The sequence below is a fragment of the Pongo pygmaeus genome, chromosome 11 (genome assembly GCF_028885625.2).
Source record: "Pongo pygmaeus isolate AG05252 chromosome 11, NHGRI_mPonPyg2-v2.0_pri, whole genome shotgun sequence".
In the NCBI taxonomy this organism is placed as follows: domain Eukaryota; kingdom Metazoa; phylum Chordata; class Mammalia; order Primates; family Hominidae; genus Pongo; species Pongo pygmaeus.
Window position 1 is genome coordinate 102,086,125 of NC_072384.2, and position 22,109 is coordinate 102,108,233.

The 22,109-nt window shown below is 39.0% G+C and overlaps 1 protein-coding gene across 1 annotated transcript in view; it reads left to right on the plus strand.

Annotated features, from left to right (window-relative positions):
• Positions 1-340: 340 nt before the first annotated feature.
• The window catches only part of CDK15 (cyclin dependent kinase 15), a 96,077-nt gene continuing 74,308 nt past the window's right edge, over positions 341-22,109 (plus strand). The window contains exons 1-5 of the mRNA XM_063647801.1: positions 341-458; positions 5,931-6,292; positions 7,003-7,152; positions 7,367-7,461; positions 12,770-12,849. Of these exons, the coding sequence (XP_063503871.1) occupies positions 6,170-6,292; positions 7,003-7,152; positions 7,367-7,461; positions 12,770-12,849 (448 nt within the window). The 5' untranslated portion in view covers positions 341-458; positions 5,931-6,169. The remainder of the gene's footprint in view (positions 459-5,930; positions 6,293-7,002; positions 7,153-7,366; positions 7,462-12,769; positions 12,850-22,109) is intronic.

A 22,109-nucleotide genomic window follows, 5' to 3' on the forward strand; every position in this document is an offset into this window, starting at 1 on the left:
TTATCACTCAGTTTAAACGATGATCAATATTTTTACCACTTTTGTATTTTCTACCCCCAGCATTATATGTCTGTAATATTTTAAAGGAAACCTGGAAATTATGCCATTCTACCTATAAATACTCTAATGTACATCTCTAATGGCAGGATTGTTTTTAAAACATAATCATCATGTAAAATTTAAAATAAATTCTTAAAATCATCTAATACCATATTTGAATTTCAATACTTCTTTCAGGAATGTCATTTTACAGTTAATTTGTTCAAATCAGGATCCAAACAATATCTACACGTTACATTTGTTATCTTTTGTCTTTTTTTTTTTTTTTTTTTTGAGACAGGATCTTGCTCTGTCACCCAGTCTGAAGTGCTGTGGCACAACCATGGCTTACTGCAGCCTTGACCTCCTGAACTCAAGCAATTCTCCCACCTCAGCCTTCCCAGTTGCTAGGACCACAGGTGCGTGCCACCACATCTGGCTAATTTTTTCAGTTTTTGTAGAGATGGGGTCTCACTATATTACCCAGGCTGGTCTTGAACTCCTAGATCAAGCAATTGTCCCGCTTCGACCTCTCAAAGTGTTGGGATTACAGGCATGAGCCGCTGGGCCTGGCCCTTAAGTCTTTTAAATTCTCTTCATTTTCTTCTTATTTAATGCCATTGATTTGTTAGAGAAATCTGTTAGAGATTTTTGTCCTTCCTGATTTGCCTATTTGATTCCTTGTGGTGTTATTTAACTTCTGTATCCTCCATGTTTCTTGTAATTTGGTTTTAGAGCTAGAAAGTTTATTAGATTCTGGTTTAATTGTTTTCTTTAGTCAAAAATACATCACAGGTAGAGCTATATGTCCCGTTCCATCATAACAGGAGGCACATAGTATCTGGATGTCCCAAATTTAGTGAAGCTAAGACTAATCAGTGGGCTCAGATGGTGTCAGCCTGGCCCCTTCATTGCAAAGTTCCTCATCAATCCTCCACCTAATGATTTTAGCATCCATTAATGATTGTTTTCTTAGATCATTGCATTAGAGATTCCATGATAGTGATATTTCTATTTCTATCCCTTCTTCTGCATTTATTAGCTAGAATTCTCCCATAAGGAAAAAATTTTCCCTCATTAAGTATTTTATAATCTTGAAAAAATAATTTATATAGAAAATACCAAAGTACTTGACTTTTCTCCTTTATTAATATTCAGAGTAATAAGTTTGTAAACTAGAAACCTTCAAGTGACCACTTTTGTTTAGAATTACTGTAAAGTTATAGATTTTACGCATTCCCTGTTTTTCAATCCATTGCAGTCATTATTCTTTTTGCTACTCAAATTGCCCAATCTTAAACCAATGGGAGTCCCTTTCAGGTTGGCTTTCATATCCTTTTGACAGGACTCCAACTGGCTTAAGATGAGCCTAGGACATCTTTCTTGATAACTTCCTTGTTTTCTGGCAAGACAGACATCCCAGGCTCATTTGTTGAGTTCATACTCCAGACCTGGAATCTGGAATCCACCATTTCTCCACAGATGTTTAGCTCTTTCTTTTTAGTGGAAAATGGTGTTAAGAGACCAAAATTGGAGCAGTAGGGCTGCTCATAGCTATTGAGTTGTCATTGCTTCTAGGTCTTTTTGGTTGACAGAGATTTTTTTAAACAAATAAAAACCGTAAGTTTTTATTTCCAAGTCAAATTTAAGATCACATAATTTTTACTTGATTTCTTTGATTTGATATTTATGTCTATTTTCTCTCACGCTGAAAAGTTTGGTTTCCAATGGCATTAGCATAATTGCTCACTAGTTTTAACCTAAGATATGCCTATAATAATGATGGGGTTCAGAATATGCTACCCCCAAGTATGGCACCTTGGTATTTGAGAAAACAGCAGAAGCAGGAAAGTCATTCTCGTCTTCCCATCTTCCTCTCATCCCTTCTCTGTTAAAGCAGGTCATAAAATCTAGCTGACTTCCCTCTACAGTAGGTCATAAGACCTCAACTCCAGAGATAAGTTTCCTATACCCCGTAAAAAGGAATATCATTATCCTTGAAGACACAGAGACACCAAGAATAATCTGAACAAACAGGTCTCGCTAAGTTCTCCCCAGTTTCTTACCATTAGATCAGACCCTTTTGTCCTCCAATCATGTTTCTTCACAATTATCTACTTTTCTTCATCAAGCTTAGCATAAAAATACAGATTTCCCTGTTTGTTTGGGTCTTCATTTCTGAAGGCTCCTGTGTTGTGTAAACTTGCATTAAATAAATTTGTGTGCTTTTCTCTTGTTAATCTGTCTATTGGTATATGGATGTCATCCATGAACCTAGAGATGGGTGAGAAATCTTTTTTCCTCTACAATAGATTTAAAATACTAGTAATAATATTGCTGCTATTGGTAAGATTACTACTACACTTTTTTTATTTGTTATTTTTATTTTTGGGGATGGGGTCTCACCATGTTACCCAGGCTGGTCTCCAACTCCTGGGCTCAAGCAATCCTCTTACCTTGGCCTCCCAGAATGTCAAGATTACAGGTGTGAGCCACCATGCCTGGCCCTGACTATACTTTATTTCCCTTCATTTCTTTGCCACCAAATATTGTTCTGCATTTTGCTTTTTTAACTTAACGATATATTTTGGTCATCACTCCATGTCATTATATATAGATCTCCTTTCTTTTAACAGCTGCATATTACTCCATTGTGTGGACATATATGAATTATTTTCAATGTTTATAACATAGATTTTACATTATTTCTCATATTATCTGTTGAATGCTGTGATAATCAACGTATTCCAGAAATGTTGTATTTGGCTAAATTTAATAAAGATAGAATGCAAAGATTGGAAAAAAATGGCAACTCTTAACTAAGCATAGTAGTTTGAATTCACACCACTTGAGAAAGGAAAAAGAACTCCAAAAATGTGGTAGGTGGAGAAGCTAGCCTGAAATGATCAGTAACCTAAAATGTTTACCGCCAATTTAAAAAGTGGCTACCATTTGTCTTAACACAAATTCCCTGAAAACAGAGCCTGAAGCAAAAGGGGTGGGGTTGTAGGGGCAGTTTGTGCAATCCTAGGGAAGTAGAAGTGAGGAGAAGGAGAGAGCGAATATTAGGATTATTAGGTTGGTGCAAGAGTAATTGCGGTTTTTGCCATTGAAAGTAATGGCAAAACTGTAATTACTTTTGCATCAACCTTATAAATGGAAGATTTTTTTCCCTTTCTTTTTTTTCTTTCTTTCATCTTTCATCTCTCTCTCTCTTTTTTTTTTTTTTTTTTTGAGACAGGGTCTCACTCTTTTGCCCAGGATGGAGTGCATGATGCAGTCATAGCTCACTGCAACCTCAAACTCCCAGGCTCAAGTGACACTCCTCAAATGGAGCATGTTTCTGAGCTGATCGAAGCTCCACAACATCTCTGGTTTCCCAATGGTGGAAGCGCGCTCCACGGAACTTCCTGCAGTTCTGGATTGTATCACCTGGCCCTCGCAAGCAGTTGCTAGAGAAGCCTGAGCCTCTCTGGCTCTTGGTCTATTTAGGCTGGTGGGCAAGCACAAGGGTTTCTCCTAGTCAGTCAGCTTCATGTGTTGGGGCTCTTTGTCCTATGACGGGGAGAGGTAGCAGCAACAATGAGTGTGCTTCAAGACCCCAGAAATGGCCTCTGTTGCTATGATGGCAACCAGGCTGCTAAAGGAGGTGCAGCCAAGCCAATCTGGAGTGGTTCACAAGCTGAGCCTAATGCACAATGCTAAATGAAATCATCTAAGTCCTTTGTCTTTCAGAAATCTTTCAGAACAAAAGCTATTTCTGACACAGCAAGAAAACATCTTAAGAAGTCATCAGATATTTTCCCTTGGCTTTAAACATGACTATAAGGCCAGTGTGGTTGCATATACCTGTAGTTTCAGCTATTTGGGAGGCAGGGGTGGGAGGATTGCTTGAGCCCAGGAGTTCTAGGCAGGTACGCGGTGCATGCCTGTGAATAGCTTCTGCACTCCAGCCTGAGCAAGAAAGCAAGACCCTGTCTCTGGAAGAAAAAAAAAAAAAAGTAGCTAATTCTAGTATTTAAACATAGCAATTTACACCTTTAATAATCAGGCTATAGGCCAATGCTGTGGCTCACGCGTGTATTCCCAGCACTTTGGGAGGCAGGAGGATCACTTGAGCTCAGGAGTTGGAGACAAGCCTACGCAACATAGTGAAACCTCTGTCTGTACAAATAATAAAATTTTCCAGGCATGGTGGCGTGCACCCCCAGTTCCAGCTATTTGGGAGGCTGAGGTAGGAGGAATGCTTGAAGCCAGGAGTTGAAGACAAGCCTGGGCAACATAGTGAGACCCTGTGTCTATGAAAAATAATTAGCTGGTTGTCTTGGCACAGGCCTGCAGCTAGCTACTCAGAAGACTGAGGTGGGAGGATCACTGAGCCCAGGAGGCTGAGGCTGCAGTGAACGGTGATCGCCCAGCTGGATTCCAGCCTGGAAGACAGAGGGAGACCCTGTTTCCAAAAATAAAATGCAAGAAAAGACATCATAAACTTGACCTGGGACGTAACTTTTATGTGATGAAATTCACAATCTTTTAGGAAGAAATTAGCATTTCTGATAAAATGTATTATAATTATATTATTATAAATTCAAATGGAATTAAATATTCTGAGAAACTAGCTTCTCACTCTCTCAGTTGTCAGTCAAAACTTTAATGGTCTTTGGCCGGGTGTGATGGCTCACACCTGTAATCCCAGCACTTTGGGAGGCCAAGGTGGACAGATCCCAAGGTCAGGAGATCAAGACCATTCTGGCTAATACGGTGAAACCTCGTCTCTACTAAAAATACAAAAAATTAGCCGGGTGCGGTGCCAGACACCTGTAGTCCCAGCTGCTCAGGAGGCTGAGGCAGGAGAATGGCGTGAACCCGGGAGGCGGAGCTTGCAGTGAGCTGAGATTGCGCCACTGCACTCCAGCCTGGGTGACAGTGCGAGACTCCGTCTCAAAAAAAAAAAAAAAAAAGTTGAGCCAAGTAGTCTTCCTTTTCTTCTTCTTCTTTTTTTTTTTTTTCAAAAAATATCTCTAGATTGAATCTTGGAATTGGCTTAAGTCTCTTCTCTTGTGGCAATTTTGAAATGAAAAAATACATGCTCATAATTAAATTACCTGAACATTTTAAAAAACCATCATGAGGTTCAAATATCAAATATTCATAAATATTGTTGTGATAATAGACATGACTCTTATTTTTTCCCTTAATAATGATTGTTTATATATCCTCCATTCTGTCTCACTCTAAGATTAGTACATAATCTTAGGAATCTAACAGAGAAAAATGTTGCATTTGAAGACTACAGACTGCAAACCAATTTAAGCCAGATTCCTTGACATGTCGTGCTATTAATATAGTACTTTACATATAGTAAACATTAATTACATATATGTGGAAGGAAGCAAGCAAGAAAGGAAGAAAGCATTTCATTCAAACTCCTCTCTCTCCATCACCATTGGCTAATATCATCATTTGTACAGTTAAGAACAACATAGGTGCTCAGCACATAGTTTTTGAATAAATGAATGAATGGCAACCCTTCTAAGACTATTGGGTACACTATTGTTTGAAGGCAAAGAGATGCAGTAGATATCTTCAACATTTTTCCTGTTTTATGATTCTGTGGTTTCTTTGACTACTAAAAGTTAGCTAGGTAGCAAATTTGTTTTAAAGTCTGAAAATCAAAATGCTTTCAGATAAAAGGTAGGGAGAAAAAGACTCCTCAACATGTCCACTTTAGCACCAGGAAAACCTAATATCAATATCACTATCAATGATATCATATAAATATCATTACATAGATAAGCAATGTCAATCCCTAAAAACTATGTATACCAATAGCACTAACTTGTGGCCAGAACAAGAACCTTAACTGTGCCAAATTTTATTCTATTCAATAGCAGCTGCCTCGTTTTCAGTTGTGCACATCTGAATGCAAGCAATCCCTGTCTGATGTGGAGTTTCTTGCACTGATAAGGAAAAACTGCTGAAGTTGTGAGGCTGCTCCAGGCAGAGCCGTCATATGAGTCATATGAAAGCTCCACGCTGCTGACCTCTGGCAAAAAGGGAGAGAACAAGGATAGGAGAGGCAGTGGGGGAAAGGTTCAAGTGCGGGTTTTCTCCTTGAACCTAGAAGATTATGGGTCAAGAGCTGTGTGCAAAGACTGTACAGCCTGGATGCAGCTGCTATCGTTGTTCAGAGGGAGGCGAGGCACACAGCTGTCGGAGGAGTCAGCCTGAGACCATGGAGGCTGCGTTCAAGGTATTTGTATCCCAGGAGGAGAGCATCTTTCTCTATTGATAAACCAAGGAGTTCAGACACTCCCTTTTTGTAGCGGGGTCTGATTCTTCTGCGGTAGGTCTAAACCAATAAAATGAAAATTCTATTAAAGTCACAGAAAATTTATGGCTGTAGTTATCAAATTTGGGGAATTTCTTGTAAACCAAAAGGGAAAAATAATCCTTGGCTTTGGGCTGCACGAAACTCACTTGGCTTGAAGTCGAGAAAGTAGCTCTCTCAAAATCTCTAAGGTCCTAAATTACAGAGCTGAAACTTAAAAGGCAAGCTGCAGTATTAGTTGGTATGCTATGGATTCGAAACTTTAGTAATTAGTCCATGATTATTAGCAATGCCATAGATTATTCCCCTACAGCAATAAATTAAGTGGACATGAAAAAAAATAAAAAGCCAGACTTAAACAGAAAAAAGTTGGAAAACATCCATCAAAGAGATTTAGGTTAACCTAAATGTTAAAGACACATTTTTAGGTGAAGAAAGAATGTAGTATTTCAGGAGTTGATACCATTATGGTCTTTTTCAGGGATCTTTCAAGAAAAGTGCCTTTGGGGGTACAGGAAGCTTAGAAAACATTTGAAGAGTGAAAATGAGGCAAATAAAGAAAAAATGGTTTTACCAGGCACTGAATCTTTACTTTGCATAAATTTTATTTCTGCTCTTTCTTTTTTCTCTAGCTAACAGACCTAAAAGAAGCATCATGTTCCGTGACTTCATTTCGCCCCAGGGGACTTCAAGCTGTCCGTGCCCAGAAGTTTAAGAGTAAAAGGCCACGGAGTAACAGTGATTCTTTTCAGGAAGAGGATCTGAGGCAGGGTTTTCAGTGGGTGAGTGAGCAGCTGATGTTGATCAAGAAGAATTTAATGTGTGCTTGTCTAGGGAGGCCGGCCCTTACTTCCAGGGCAATTACTGAGCGAGCCTTCCCAAGTCTGCTCTGGCAATGCTGTCTAATTTCCCTGGGGAAAAAAAGTCAACACTGAAAAAAAGTGCTCTTTCTCTCTTCCCTTTCACCCGCTCCTTTTCCCCATTCCCCTAGAGCAGAGGAAGAGCCTTCCTTTTGGGGCAGCCTCATCTTACTTGAACTTGGAGAAGCTGGGTGAAGGCTCTTATGCTACAGTTTACAAGGGGATTAGCAGGTGAGTGACACAAAGCTGGGAGAGACTTTAGAGATGAGGGTCCCGCCCCCCCAATTTCACATTATAAAGCCAGGTGAGACATCATAGAAGTTCATAGCACTCAGGACCTGTGCAAGACACCATGGTCGATGGGGAGAGAGACATGTTGACTTAAACAGGATTGAAAGAAAAACAAACCTGCCCTGCCCTAATTAAAATCAGCCCACTTAAATGTTTATCAGCCTTTCCCTTCTTCCATTCAATTCAGATAATTCAAAGAAAATAGACGTTCTCACTACTGACCCAAAGAACAATTACCACTCTTCAGGCTGGTGGGAGGCACAGTTGGTAAAGCGTCTCTAACAGGTTTTTTATATCCCTCCCTAAATCACAATGACAGAGGTTTGTAATGGCAATCTGGAATTTGCTGCTTCATTCCTCCACCTGGCCTTTATAGAAGAAACTGAAGTTGGTTTCTGCAAATTATGGTACATGCAAAAGATGACAAATCCTAGATTTTTTATACTTGCAAAATACACAAAATGTCTGGAGAATAAAAATACTGCTTATCCAAAAGCTAAGTACTAATTTTGGTAAACAACCAACTTTGTTAAATATATGTAAAAGATCCATCAATTCCCCTTTTAGTCAAGGTGGGAAAGTTGGAAGGTCACTTTTTTCTTTATGTTACTCCAATAGAGAGAAAAGTAATGGCTCAATAGTGGTTAAATATTAATTTTAAAAATATAGCTGATCCGAGCACAGCGGTGTTTACAACTACTTGATCACAACCAGTTACAGATTTCTTTGTTCCTTCTCCACTCCCACTGCTTCACTTAACTGGCCAAAAACAAAAAAAGAAAAAAGAAAAATTGTATATAACTACTACACGACTAAATATTTATTATTTATCTTAGTATTTATGCTGTTATTATTATTTTTACTTGTTAAAACAGGATTGTAGGGGACATACAATTTTATTTTATTTTATTATTTATCTATTTATTTATTTTGGAATGGAATCTCTGTCACCCAGGCTGGAGTGCAGTGGTGTGATCTCAGATCACTGCAACCTCTGCCTCCTGGGTTCAAGCAACTCTCCTGCCCCTGGCCCTTTATACTTTCTTAATCTGTTTTAGTCATGGTGTACATTAACTTTTTTTAATGCTGAGAACATCTGCAATAAAGGACCACATTTTATTTTATTCTAAGGTTCCTCATATCAATTTGGCCATGGTAGCTGTTTCAAGGTTGCTCAGAACGGGGGCACCCTGGAACATACTTGGATACGTGGGCACCATGGACACTTCTGATCTTCTCTTCTGAGTTCTGACTTTGATTGTTCTGCACAAACAGACCTTTCCAGCCCAAAGTTTACACAGAATTCACTTATCTTTTCTTCTAGTTACTGTATATTTTCTTTTTCATTTAACTCTTTCATCTACTGGGAATTTATATTGTATATTCACAATCATCCCAGCTCCATTTATTAGATTTTCTTTTCTCTGATGGTTTGAAATGCTGCCATGATTATATATTAGATCTCACGAATATTTGAAATTCTTTCTGTTCTAATCTTTTAAAAATCATGTTTCCTTAATCTATCTTTTCTTATATTTGTGCTGCATGATTTTAATTATTGTTGCTTTAGGCTGTTTTTAGAATATATCAAAACTCTAAGTTAGATATTATTGACATCTTTGCATTATTAGATTTTCTAATACAAATAGCCTGTAAATATCTAATACAACAGTCTCTGGATGGTCATTGTTCAAGACCCTATAGAATCCCTACCCTCCATTCCCCAGCACACACTCAGCACCTCCCTGTCCTCATCTCCTTCCCCTCTCCTGCTTCAATGCCAGACTGCTCCTGCCTCAGTTAAGGACTTTTAACTTGCTGTTCCCTCTGCCTGGAGCTGCCTTCCACTGTTCATGCACACAGCTGACTCCTCCCCTCCGTCAGATTCCCGGTTCAAGTGTTACCTTATTTATAAAACTGTAGTCCCCGCTACTCAGGAGGCTGAGGCAGGAGAATCACTTGAACTTTGGAGGCAGAGGTTGCAGTGAGCTGAGATCGGCACCACTGCACTCCAGCCTGGGCGAGAGTGACACTGTTTCAAAAAAAAAAAAAAAAAGCATTTTCTCTTATAAACATATTTGCCAAAAAACTTTTTGCAGGGTTTGGGGGAGAATTTCACAGAACCATGTTCTGAGGAAAATACTTACATCATAAAACTTTAAAACAAAATTTCAAAGACATGATAAGGCAAACAAAAGAAACTGGGGAAAAGTATATGCAAAATAGTTCAATAAAAAGGTGGGCAAATCGGCAAATCACAAGAAAAACAGAAAAGATACATAAACTTATGAAAGTCAGTTTCACATATGGTTAAAGAAATACAAATTAAAATGTGATAAACCTTTTTACCTTTCAAATAGGCCAAAAAAATGAAGATGAAAGCGAAAAGCCAACCCACATGATAGGGCTATGTCAGAGGGACACAGGAGCCAACTGAAAGAGCTTCCAAAGGACAAAGCTGCAAAAATTTGAGCAACCAAAAAAAGTGATATTAAATTATAACCCAAAGTATAAAATAAATATCTATGAGTCCATACTGATATAAATAAATGATTCAATACATTAACAAACACAAGAGAAGAAACAAATCTCTCATGCCAAATAAATACAAATAATTTATGTAGATAATATACCTTCAAAGAGGTACAGCATAACTCTCCACTCCTTAAGTGTGGGTCATTCATAGTGGCATTTCTCTAAAAGTACAGTATGAAAAAGGGGGAGAAAGAGTAACTTTAGAGTAGAGAAACCTGACCAACACTATCTCAGACAGGTGACTAAGGTCAACATCAAAAGTCATAAATCATGATGATGGTATGCATTCTTTTTTTTTTTTTTTTCAGATGGAGTCTTACTCTGTCACCCAGGCTGGGGTGCAGTGGCACAATCTCAGCTCACTGCAACCTCCTGCTCCCGGGTTCAAGCGATTCTCCTCTCTCAGCCTCCTGAGTAGCTGGGATCACAGGCGCGTGCCACCATACCCAGCTAATTTTTCTGTATTTTAGTAGAGACAGGGTTTCACCATGTTGCCCAGGCTGGTCTCAAACTCCTGAGCTCAGGCAATCCACCCGCCTCAACCTCCCAAAGTGCTAGGATTACAGGCGTGAGCCACCGCACCTAGCTGATGGAATGCACTCTTAATATGATATGATAAAGATGGTACTTTACCTCCCCCAAATCCATAACCCAGTCTAATCATAAGAGAAATATCAGAAAAGTTCCAAAAGAGGGGAGTCCTACCCAATACTTGACTAGTACTCCTCAAAACTGTCAAGGTCATCAAAAACAAAGAAAGTCTGGGAAACTGTCATAGTCAAGAGGAGCCTAAGAAGATAGGACAGCTAAATATAATCCTGAATGAGATCCTGGACCAAAAAAAAAGACATTAGGTAAAAACTAAACAAATCTTAATAAACTATGGGCTTTAGTTAGTAATAATGTGCCAATATTTGTTCATTAATTATAACAAATGTATCATATTAATGTGGATGTTAACAATAGAGGAAACTAGATGGGAGATACATGGGAACTTTCTGTACTGCATTCTCAATTTTTCTGTAAATCTAGAACTGTTCTAAAAAGTGAAGCCCAAAAGCCCCCAAAACAAAACCTGCCCCATGTTGGTGAGGGAGCGCGAGAATGGCCATTTGCATGACCAGTTAGTGTACCATTACTCCATGGGACAGTTTGGGAACACGAGTGCAAATCAATAAAAACAAGTGCATTGTGTACCCTTTGTTTCAGCAATTCTGCCACTACTTTAAGGAAGTAATTGGGGTTTTGTGAAAAGATTTGTCAACAAGTATGATCATCACAGTATTTTTATAATAGCCCAAAGCTAGAAACAATGGAAAGGCATTTTAAATTGGCTAAATACAGTGTAGTACATTTATATGATGAATTTTTTTTTTTTTTTTTTTTTTTGAGATGGAGTCTCGCTCTGTCACCCGGGCTGGAGTGCAGTGGCACGATCTTGGCTCACTGCAAGCTCTGCCTCCCAGGTTCACGCCATTCTCCTGTCTCAGCCTTCCGAGTAGCTGGGACTACAGGTGCCCACCACCACACCCGGCTAATTTTTTGTATTTTTAGTAGAGACGGGGTTTCACTGTGTTAGGCAGGTTGGTCTCAATCTCCTGACCTCGTGATCCACCGGCCTTGGCCTCCCAAAGTGCTGGGATTACAGGTGTGAGCCACCGCGCCCAGCCTGATGAAATGTTAAATCTTTATTAAATATCGGATTGTACAAGAATGAACTATAAGAGAAAAGTTACATGGAGGAAAAAAGGTTACTGACAATATGATTTTAATCCCACTGTATTAAAAACAATGGATTTATACCTGCATTAAAATCTTCTCTATTCTCAGCACTTAGCTGATATCATGAATAAAATGATGAATGAGGGGAGAGTAGGAGGAAATGAAGAGAGAGAGAGAGATAATGGTGTGGCCTGGGAAGATCAGGTAGCACTTAGAAGCCCACTGCAAGAATTTGGCTTTTATTCTAAGTAACGCATGGAGATATGGTGGCTTTTGAACAGAAAAATGACTTGTCCTGATTGTCACTTGAAAAGTATGCCTCCAACTACTCTGCTGAGAGTAAATAGTAGGAGTGCAAGTGTCTCAGCAGGGAAACTGTTAGAAGACTACTACAAGGCTGGGCATGGTGGCTCGCGTCTGTAATCCCAGCACTTTGGGAGCCTGAGGTGGGCAGATCACCTGAGGTCAGGAGTTCGAGACCAGCCTGGCCAAAATGGCAAAACCCCATCTCTAATAAAAATACAAAAATTAGCCAAGTGTGGTGGGGGTCCCCTGTAATCCCAGCTACTTGGGAGGCTGAGGCAGGAGAATTGCTTGAACCCGGGAGGCGGAGGTTGCAGTGAGCCAAGATCGTGCCACTGTACTCCAGCCTGGGCAGCAGAGCGAGATTCTGTCTCAAAACAAAGAAACAAACAAACAAAAAAACAAACAAAAAAAACACACTACAATAAGTCAGATGAAAAATAATAATAAGCTCCAAATTTTCTATAATGGACATATATATATCACTTTACTAAACAGGGAAAATGCTTTGGAATATATATGTTATATATGTATTGATACATGTTAAACTTTTTATTTTGAGAAAATTATAGATTTATATGCTAGAATATATTTTGAAGTGAAAGTGCTTTTGTTAAGCCATCTTTGGTATAAATTGCTGCTTTGAACCACCTCAATAAGTGTGAGCCCCTCAATCCCTCTCTTCTAGAATAAATGGACAACTAGTGGCTTTAAAAGTCATCAGCATGAATGCAGAGGAAGGAGTCCCATTTACAGCTATCCGAGAAGGTAAGAACAGCAGAAATGGACCCAATAGATCTGTTTTGAGTCCTTGATTTGGTAAAAAATGTATTGCATTGATCCATTCAGCATCTAGTTCTGATTCTTCTGGAATACTATAATTACATTTTTATTTTTCATACAAGTTTTTCAAGAGCCTTTACACTGCTATTTTATTACTTAATTTTGAGGAAATTGAGATTTAAAACTATTATATCACTTGACTGAAACTATGAATTCACTGAGCAATTACTAATACTTTCCATGTGTTTGGCCTCATGCTAGGTGCTAAGGCTATACCTATATAACCTCAGAAAATTCCTATAAAAGAGAAAATATATAATCACACAAATTCTTACTGGGAAATTTGCCTGAACATAACATGTTGTTAGCTAGCACTTGGAGATTCTCCAGAAGGCATGCATGTTTAGTGTTCTGCCTGTATTTTCTCTGTGCCCTGGACAGTACAGCAAATGGGTGAGGAACCTGGTGTCAAATGGACTTGGGTTTGCAGCACAGGTCCACCAATCACTAGTGGTATGATGCTGGGTAGGTTACTTCACCTATTTATTACTCAGTTTATTGCAGAAAGAGGATAATAGTAGTACCTATTTCATGGAGTTGTTATGAGGATTCAACAAGAATATGTATATAAAGCACTTATCACAGAGTCAATTTGTCAGAGTTCAGCAAATGTTGACCATTATTATTCCATTCTTCTTTTCCTGGGTAATGTCTTATTTACCATCAAGATAACTAATACTTTATAATATAAACATCAAGAAGCCAACATAGTGAAATGAATCATTAAAAATATAATTTATCAACCTTTATTGCATGAGCCATTTGAAATAAGATGATGATAGGATTGCTATGCATTTCAGCAAAATCCCAGAGAAATGGCACTTCCCTGGCCTTATTTTCTCCCACTTTTAACTACTTATCTTCTATTCTTTACTGAGCACATGCTATATGCAGAGTATGCTGCTGGATGTTGTGAAGGATGAGAAGAGAAACCCATATCTTTGTTCTATCATTTGCAGTCTTAACAGAGCACACGATTCAAGTTACAAGTGTATAAAAGACATAAACTAAGATGAGAGCAATTTAGTCTCAGTGTGACTGATGGAGTCAGTAGATTTTGAACTGAGCTTGGAAGGATGGGTTATGCAAACAGGCATGGAAAAAGCAATTCAGAAAATGAGTTTATAACTGAATTTGATACCCTTTTCAAAAGTCTTTCAGAGCCCCTGGGAAATACATCATTTTGAATTTAATTGGAAGGGCCAAATGGGCTATTGGTTTAGCCAGAGATTCATCCTGGTAGGATCAGGTGCATTCTGGGAGAAGGCATGGTTTTAAGTGTTTAATATAATGGAAACTGCATTAACTAATGTACTTATTAATGGTCTCCATGAAAGGATGATCAGATTTGGAAAGAGATGTATGGATAGGTTAAAGAGTATTTGTGAACGTAATAGAAATTCCCAGGTCACCCGCATAAGAGGAAGGTTTCCTTTGTGAGCTTGAGTTTGCCAATTGCTTAAGATTGGCTTTGCTTAGATATTGCCCACAGCCAAGTTTTTCAGGTTGACATTTAACTGTAACAGTGAAACCTTTTGCCAGGTTTGCTAACAGATGGTTCTCAGCATGGTTCAGAAAAGCTGGATCCATTTTGTTCTGTATGCTAAATGTTTCTTTCATTGCATATTTACGGAGGAATTGCCTCTCCATCACAGGTGTTTACAATTACATTTAGTAGTCAACTGTGGACTTTCTTGGTTTGTTTTATGGACTTACCTTACCGAATGCTTTGCTTATGTAATATTAAAAACCACAAGAGGATTTCTGACACATTGGAGGTTGTTAGGAATCCAATTTCCAACAATGAGTGTTTCTTTTTACACCACTATAAAAGCTTGGAGCCCTTGTTAAAAGAGCCCTCTCCCCTCAAGAAGATATGAGACTTTATTCGAAAACTTTGGCACTGTCCCATTTTTCCTGTAAGAACTTTAAGGATGTGAGACCAGGGAGACAGGAGGTTAAATGAGAAGGGCTGGGAGGCAAAATAAGAACAGCTGGAGTTCATTAGCTAAAATCCAGGGTCACTAGCTAAAAAGGCAACCGAAAGGCACGTGCAGGAAAACTGAACAAGTAATGCAACCTTCTTTAAAAAGCCTTGAAGCAGGAATTGCTTTTCCTGAACAATTTGGCTGCCCTGATGGTATAGCATCCAAAGATTTATTAAGTATGATTTTACTACGTATATGGTCTCTTTCTATACAGGTAGAATACATGTAGCAATTTACTAGTCTGGTCATTTGGAGTACTATTTTCATTTGACCTTAACATGTGATATTATGAAACTAGCAAAAGTATGAACAGCACTAAGGGAAATATTTTTTTTTTTTTGAGACGAAGTTTTGCTCTTGTTGCCCAGGCTGGAGTGCAGTGGCATGATCTCGGCTTACTGCAACCTCTGCCTTCGGGGTTCAAGCAATTCTCCTGCCTCAGCCTCCGGAGTAGCTGGGATTACAGGCATGCGCCACCACCCCCAGCTAATTTTGTATTTTTAGTAGAGACAGGGTTTCACCATGTTGGCCAGGCTGGTCTTGAACTCCTGACCTCAGGTGATCTGCGTGTCTCAGCCTCCCAAGGGAAATATATCTTAATACATGTGTCAGGTGCTTTTCATACTTCTTTCAATCCTCTTAACAATCTTTAGAGATAGATATTATTAATATTATTCCACTATATGGTGGTGATTCAAACCAAATCTCTCTGATTCAAAAATTCATATGCTTTCTACCCACCCACTCTAGAAATATTCATTTAGCACCTACTATGACCAGGCACTCTGCTGAACTGCTAGATACACAGCAATACACAAAATAGACGTGTTCCCTACCACCCTCATTCCTCTGCTAATTGAGAAAAGCAGAGGCCTTCATAGTGCCTTAGAAATCTCTCATAATTGACTCTAGAATTGTATTTTAAGTGTTTATTTTTACAACTAGGAGAAAATACTTTCATTTGAATAGGCTAATGTGTTATGTTTTTACATAGTACAACATTTCTTAGTTTTATGAAACTTTATAGCAATATCTTAATAATGTGCATTGTTTTAAATATTTTTGTTCAAGTGGTCAACTTTTGGTTTAAACTGAGGACTTTCAGCCTGTTAATAGCATTTTTCTTAGGAAGGAGTCATATAACTAATCTTTTTTGAGGACCAGGCATATGACATAATCTCCCCCTTCCCCTACATAATATATATTTTTAAAACCTTTATACCAACCCTAGGAAGTAAAATGTGCTATTTTTGTTGTAGAGATAAAGAAATTCCAGCCTCAGAGAGGTTAGGTAACTTGTCTGAGGTCACAGGATAGTAATCAGAGTTGTTAGAATCCATATCTATTCTATTTAAGATCCTTTCTACTTTATTATGATGAATTTGGAAATGCTTAACTATTTATTGTTTAGCAATAGTAAAAATAAACATAGAAATCTGTTTTTTTATTATACATTTTATATAAACATTAAGGAAAATGCAGAAGAAGCATTTTTTTAATCTTTAATTTTAGATTCAAGGGATAGATGTCCAGGTTTGTTACATGAGTATATTGCATGATGCTGAGGTATCCTGTCACCCAAATAGTGAATATAGTACTTGATAGGTAATTTTTCAACCCGTGTCCCTCTCCCTTCCTCTCCCCTTTTGGAGTCCCTGGTATAGTGTCTATTATTCCCATCTTATGTCTGTGTGTACCCAATACCCCCAGTTATTAGCTTTCACTTCTAAGTGAGAACATGTGGTATTTGTTTTCTGTTCCTGCGTTAATTCACTTAAGATAATGGCCTCTGTCTGCATCCATGTTGCTGCTAAGGACATGATTTTGTTCTTTTTTTTTTTTTTTTTTTTGTGGCTGCATAGTATTTTATGGTGCCAGTGTACAAATTTTCTTTACCCAATCCACCATTGCTGGGCACCTAAGTTGAATCCATGTCTTTGCTATTGTGAATAGTGCTGTGACAAACATACAAGTCTAGGTGTCTTTTTGACAGAACAATTTATTTTCCTTTGGGTATATATCCAGGAATGGAATTGCTGGGTCAAATGGTAATTCTGTTTTTGGTTTTTTTGAGGCAGGAGATGGGACTTGACTCCAGAGATGGGGCTTGAACACTAAACCAAATTTAGGACTAGCCAAAACAGGGCCTGGGGGAGGCAGCTTTCCAGAAGACACACCCACCAGTGTGCCATGTCAGTTTACCATTTCCATGGCAACACCTGAAAGTTACCACCCTTTCCCATGGCAACAACCTGAAAACCTGGAATTACCACTCTTTTCCTAAAACTTTCTGCATAAACTGCCCCTTCATTTGCATATAACTAAAAGTGGGTATAAATATAACTGTAGAGCTACCTCTGAGCTGCTACTCTGGGCACACTGCCTATGTGGCAGCCCTGCTCTGCAAGGAGAGGTACACCCGCTGCTGCTGAACACTGCTGCTTCAATAAAAGCTGCTGTCTAACACCACAGGCTCACCCCAGAATTCTTTCCTGGGTGAAGCCAAGAATCCTCCCAGGCTAAGCCCCAGTTTTGGGGCTCGCCTGCCCTGCCTCACTTTGAGAAATTTCTAAACTGTTTTCCACAGTGGCTGAACTAATTAACATTCCCACCCACAGTGTAGAAGCATTCCCTTTTCTTCTCAAGCTTACCAACATCCATTAATTTTTTACTTCTAAATAATAGCCTTTTTGACTGGTGTGAGATGGTATCTCATTGAGGTTTTGATTTGCATTTCTCTGATGATTCGTGATGTTGAGCAATTTTTTCATATGTTGTTGGCCACTTGTGTGTCCAGAAGAAATATTTTAAAGAAAATAACATATCATGTTGTATATTCATCAATTCTGATTCTATCATTGATTCTACAGTGCTGGTAATTGCAGTGTTTAAATTAGAAACAGTCTCAGCTAAGAATCTTTTAAGATCATTCTCTAGTAGAAAAACATTACAAAGTAATGATTCCCAATCCATATATGAGAAAACTGAGCCAAAAATAGGCTAAGGGGCCTCCCTAAGGTCATACAATGAGGCAGGGGAGGAGGCTGATTAGAACCTCTGAATTGCCAATGACCACAAATAGTCTAGGGTAGGCCTGGTTGACAGAAAGTCTGCCATTGAACAAAATCAAATCACATCACAAATATAGCAAATTAATTGTGCATAGTTACATCTTTATAAAACAAAATAATGCCAGGATAATGGTATGTGATCAGCATTACAATTCCAAAGATACCAAGACAACTACTTATCTGACACTTGTCTTAGTATTTCTCTAACATTTATCTAAAATTATTTCAATTATTTCTTCTCTTGGAATGCATAACTTGACTCATTGACTTGTTTTGTGATTCTCAGGTCAGAGGAAATGTAACAACAGGGACTAGAAACACTTTTTTATTCAATGTCCAGTGAGGGTTGGGGAGGACTCCATCATTGACTCATTATATGATTCCTCATAAATGCATTACAATTGGCCTGGCTTTCATTAATTCATGAGCACTTACTGAGCACCACATGCCAGGCCTGTGCTAGTGCTGGAGACGCAAAGATAAGGGCAAGTTCAATCCATGCCCTTAATGAGTTTATAGCCTAAAGACGACTTTGACTACCAGGCCTTCATTACATAGAGCCACATCCTAGGACTTGGAGAATCAGCTTTCCTCTGGAGCCTTAAAGACATCCCTATTTACTTTTGTGTCTTTTCTTTGAAGAAAAACAAAAATAAGTATACATAGGATACACTAATAATAAAAAACACTATTTTATGAGACTCAGAATGCTAATTTTAGGATCTTTGTGTGACTTTTGTGTTGACTTTTGTGTCCCTCAACTGTTTAGTCTGCAGGACAGATATCACATCCTGCTGTGCAGTTTATAAAATGTCCTTAAAATTAGAAGAAAGAAAGACCTTTTCTTCCTGGGTTTAAGACCCACACATCTGAGGCTGTAGGCATTTCAGATCCCTCTGGTGGATGGACCAAAATGATAAACAATACTGTGAGATAAATGCTTTAAACATCATCTGCTCTTTCATCTGAATTCCCTATTCATTATTCAGCAAAATTCACAGTTTTCATATAACGATTTCAGTAGTTCTAGGGCACTAGAAAAGCAGTAATAGGAATGGCCATAAAGCATACAATATTTATAATCTAATGAAGGAGACAACTAAAAGAAAGAAGGAATAAAAGCATCTTCAACAGAAACACCCTTTACCAACCAACTAGAGGTATAGAAATGACATTAGGTAATTAGTGACCACTAATTTAAAGATAAATATTTATTGAGTGCCAGACATTGTTCTGGGCACTGAGTATATAGCAATAAGCAAAAAAAACAAAAGTGCCCACTCTCAATGGAGTTTATATTCTCAATTGTGGAGACAGACAATAAACAAATATTTATATATAAAATGTCAGATGGTGGTGACAGGCACTATGGAAAAGAATAAAGCAGGCCCCAGAGAGAGAGGGTAGGACGGGGTAGAGGTGGGATGTGATGGAGGGCTGCCGAGGTGGGATGGAGTAGAGGGCTGCTATTTCACCTAGAATGGTCAAGGAAGTCTGTACCTATATGTATCATTTGAGCGGAGGCTCTGAAGAAAGTGAGGGAGGGTGAGGCAGAGAGGTGAGAAGAGAGGATTACAGGAAAAGACACTGTCAAGTGTAAAATCCCGGGGTAGAAATGTGTTTGCAAGTGTGTCTAAGGAACAGCTAGGAGGCCAATGAGGCTCAAGCCAAGTGAGCAAAGATGGGAGTGTGAGGAGATGACAGGTCATGATGGGCACAGCCAACAGTGGAGTGGGCAGGAAATCGCAAGTCCTTTGAGTTCACTCTGCATGAGATGAGAGGCCACTGGAGGGTTTGGAACCAGGAGGCACATGCCCTAACTCATTTGAGAAGGATAGCAGTGCCTGGCTGTCCTGTGAAGAAGTGGCCATAGGAGGGAAGCAGGGAAGCAGGCAGATGGGAGGCATTTGCAATAATTCAGCCAACATATGATAGTGGCTTGGTCCAGGGTGCTGGCAGAAGATATGGCAAGAAGGGAGGGGTTCTGGACAATTTGGAAGGTAATGCCAATAGATTTGTATGTGATAAAAAGTTGAGAGGACTTGACATGTACGAGTGGTTAATCTTCATAAAATGGATGAATGGTTAAAAAGATTTCTGCAAAGAAACTGTGGGTTGAAGTTAAAACTAGTAATTCCAATGTAAGTGAACAACAGAGAAATACAAAACAGACACTTTTCCTACTCCTACAAAAACTGTAATTATCAAGAAGACGACATGAAGTTTATACCCAGTATTGTTAGCAGGAAGCCTCATTCCAAGTAGATACTGTTCCTTGGCCATTTTAGCAAATGAGAGCATGAGGCCATCATAATGAACAAATCATGCCATCATGATTTAAAAAGAAGCATCTAGAGTTTTAGTAATATAGTTAGGTGAGACTAAAATTATCCTAAACATAAAATTAAAATATCTTAACAATATTCTTAGCAATTTCAGCTTTACTGTATCCTTTTGAAATCTAATTTTGCTATATGCTTTGTAACAATAGGGGTGGGGGAAAGAGAGAAATTTATGAGATAATTTATAAATAAAAATATACCTAAAGTATAAGCATTCTCAACTGATGGTCAGAAAATGTGGAAGGTATTCAAAACTCTAGCAGAAACATACCATAAACAGGATTTTAAGACTGAGAGTAGAGGTTTAGTGGGGTTCAGGGTGAAAGGCAGGGGCAAGAAGCTGGCAAGAAGAGGGAAGGGATACTAATTCTAATTTGCCTCTGTAATGCTTTACATTTACCATGGTTCCACAAATGGTATCTGATTCCATCCTCATATCAACCCTATGAAGTAAGTCAGAAAAGACGATGTCTCTTTTCCTAAGGAATGAATTGAGACTTAGGTTGAGATACTCTCCAGAGCTTACTCAGATAGGAAGTGACAGGGCCAGGATTCATATTAGGGCTTCTGGCTCCACAGACAGTTCTCCTTAAGACATTCAATAAATATGTTTGACAAATTAAGTGGTTAATCTTGGCTGAGTGTGGTACTAGGTGGTGTGGCAGCATCTCAAAAAGGGGGAAAGTCACTCCCTCAATTCCCATGTGTCCTTCAGTCTGAGACTAGGGAGATTAAACAGATGCCTGCGAAGCTGTTTATTACAATACAAAGAAACACATTTGTCAAAGTGAAATAATAAATTTAGCCCATAAGGACTCTGGGGGCAAAAAGTAAAGATTAAAGCATTAGTCATTACAGCAAATAGGGTTAACAGGTGTGATGGAGCTCCTTCGGCGTAAGTCAGCTTAAATTGACAAGTAAAGAGAGAAATTCACTGACTCACAGATCTGATAACTACAGGCTGGTAGGGCATAAGCAATATCATCAGGAAGCCATGTCTCTTATTACCCAACACTGGTTTGCTGTGCATTCATTTTATTCCCAGGCATGTTGTCACCAGGTGTTGGTAATCTGACCCCAGCAACTCCTGGCTAAATCCCACAGGTTTAGCTCTCACAGTAGAAAAGAAAGCGCTTCTTTTCTAATGGCACTAGCAAAACAGGGCTCTGCCAAACTTGGGTTTTGTGCCCGTCTCTGAACCAATCACTAGGGATAGGGGAGTGCCGTGCTCTGATGGTCAGCCCTGGGTCATATGCCCACTCTTGGGTAGAGGCCGGGTCAGCTCCGCCAGATGAGCCTGGTCTGAGGAAGAAGACAGTTGTTTTTCCAGGGGAAAATAGAAGTGCCCCCACTAGAAAGGAGAATGGCTCTCAGGAGGGCAAAATGACAGATTCACTAAAATAGGTTGGTGCCTAAAGAAAATAATTAAATTTTGTTCCTAAATTTAAGGGAGTATTTCAGTTGTCTTTAATCTTATGGAATTCTACACTGGGAGGGAGTTGGTGCAGGAGATTCATGATATGCAGGCGTAGGCTACAGAATGCTGCTTTGAGTTTTTATCCTTTACTTTTCCTTCCCTTTAAGCTTTAAAGACACGATTTCTTCTTCATGCAGGGATGCCCTGTGGTGAGCCTCATCATCTCTTTTTTTTTTTTTTTTTTTTTTGAGATGGAGTCTCGCTCTGTCACCCAGGCCGGAGTGCAGTGGCGCAATCTTGGCTCACTGCAGCCTCCGCCTCCCAGGTTCAAGCGATTCTCCTGCCTCAGCTTCCCGAGTGGCCGGGA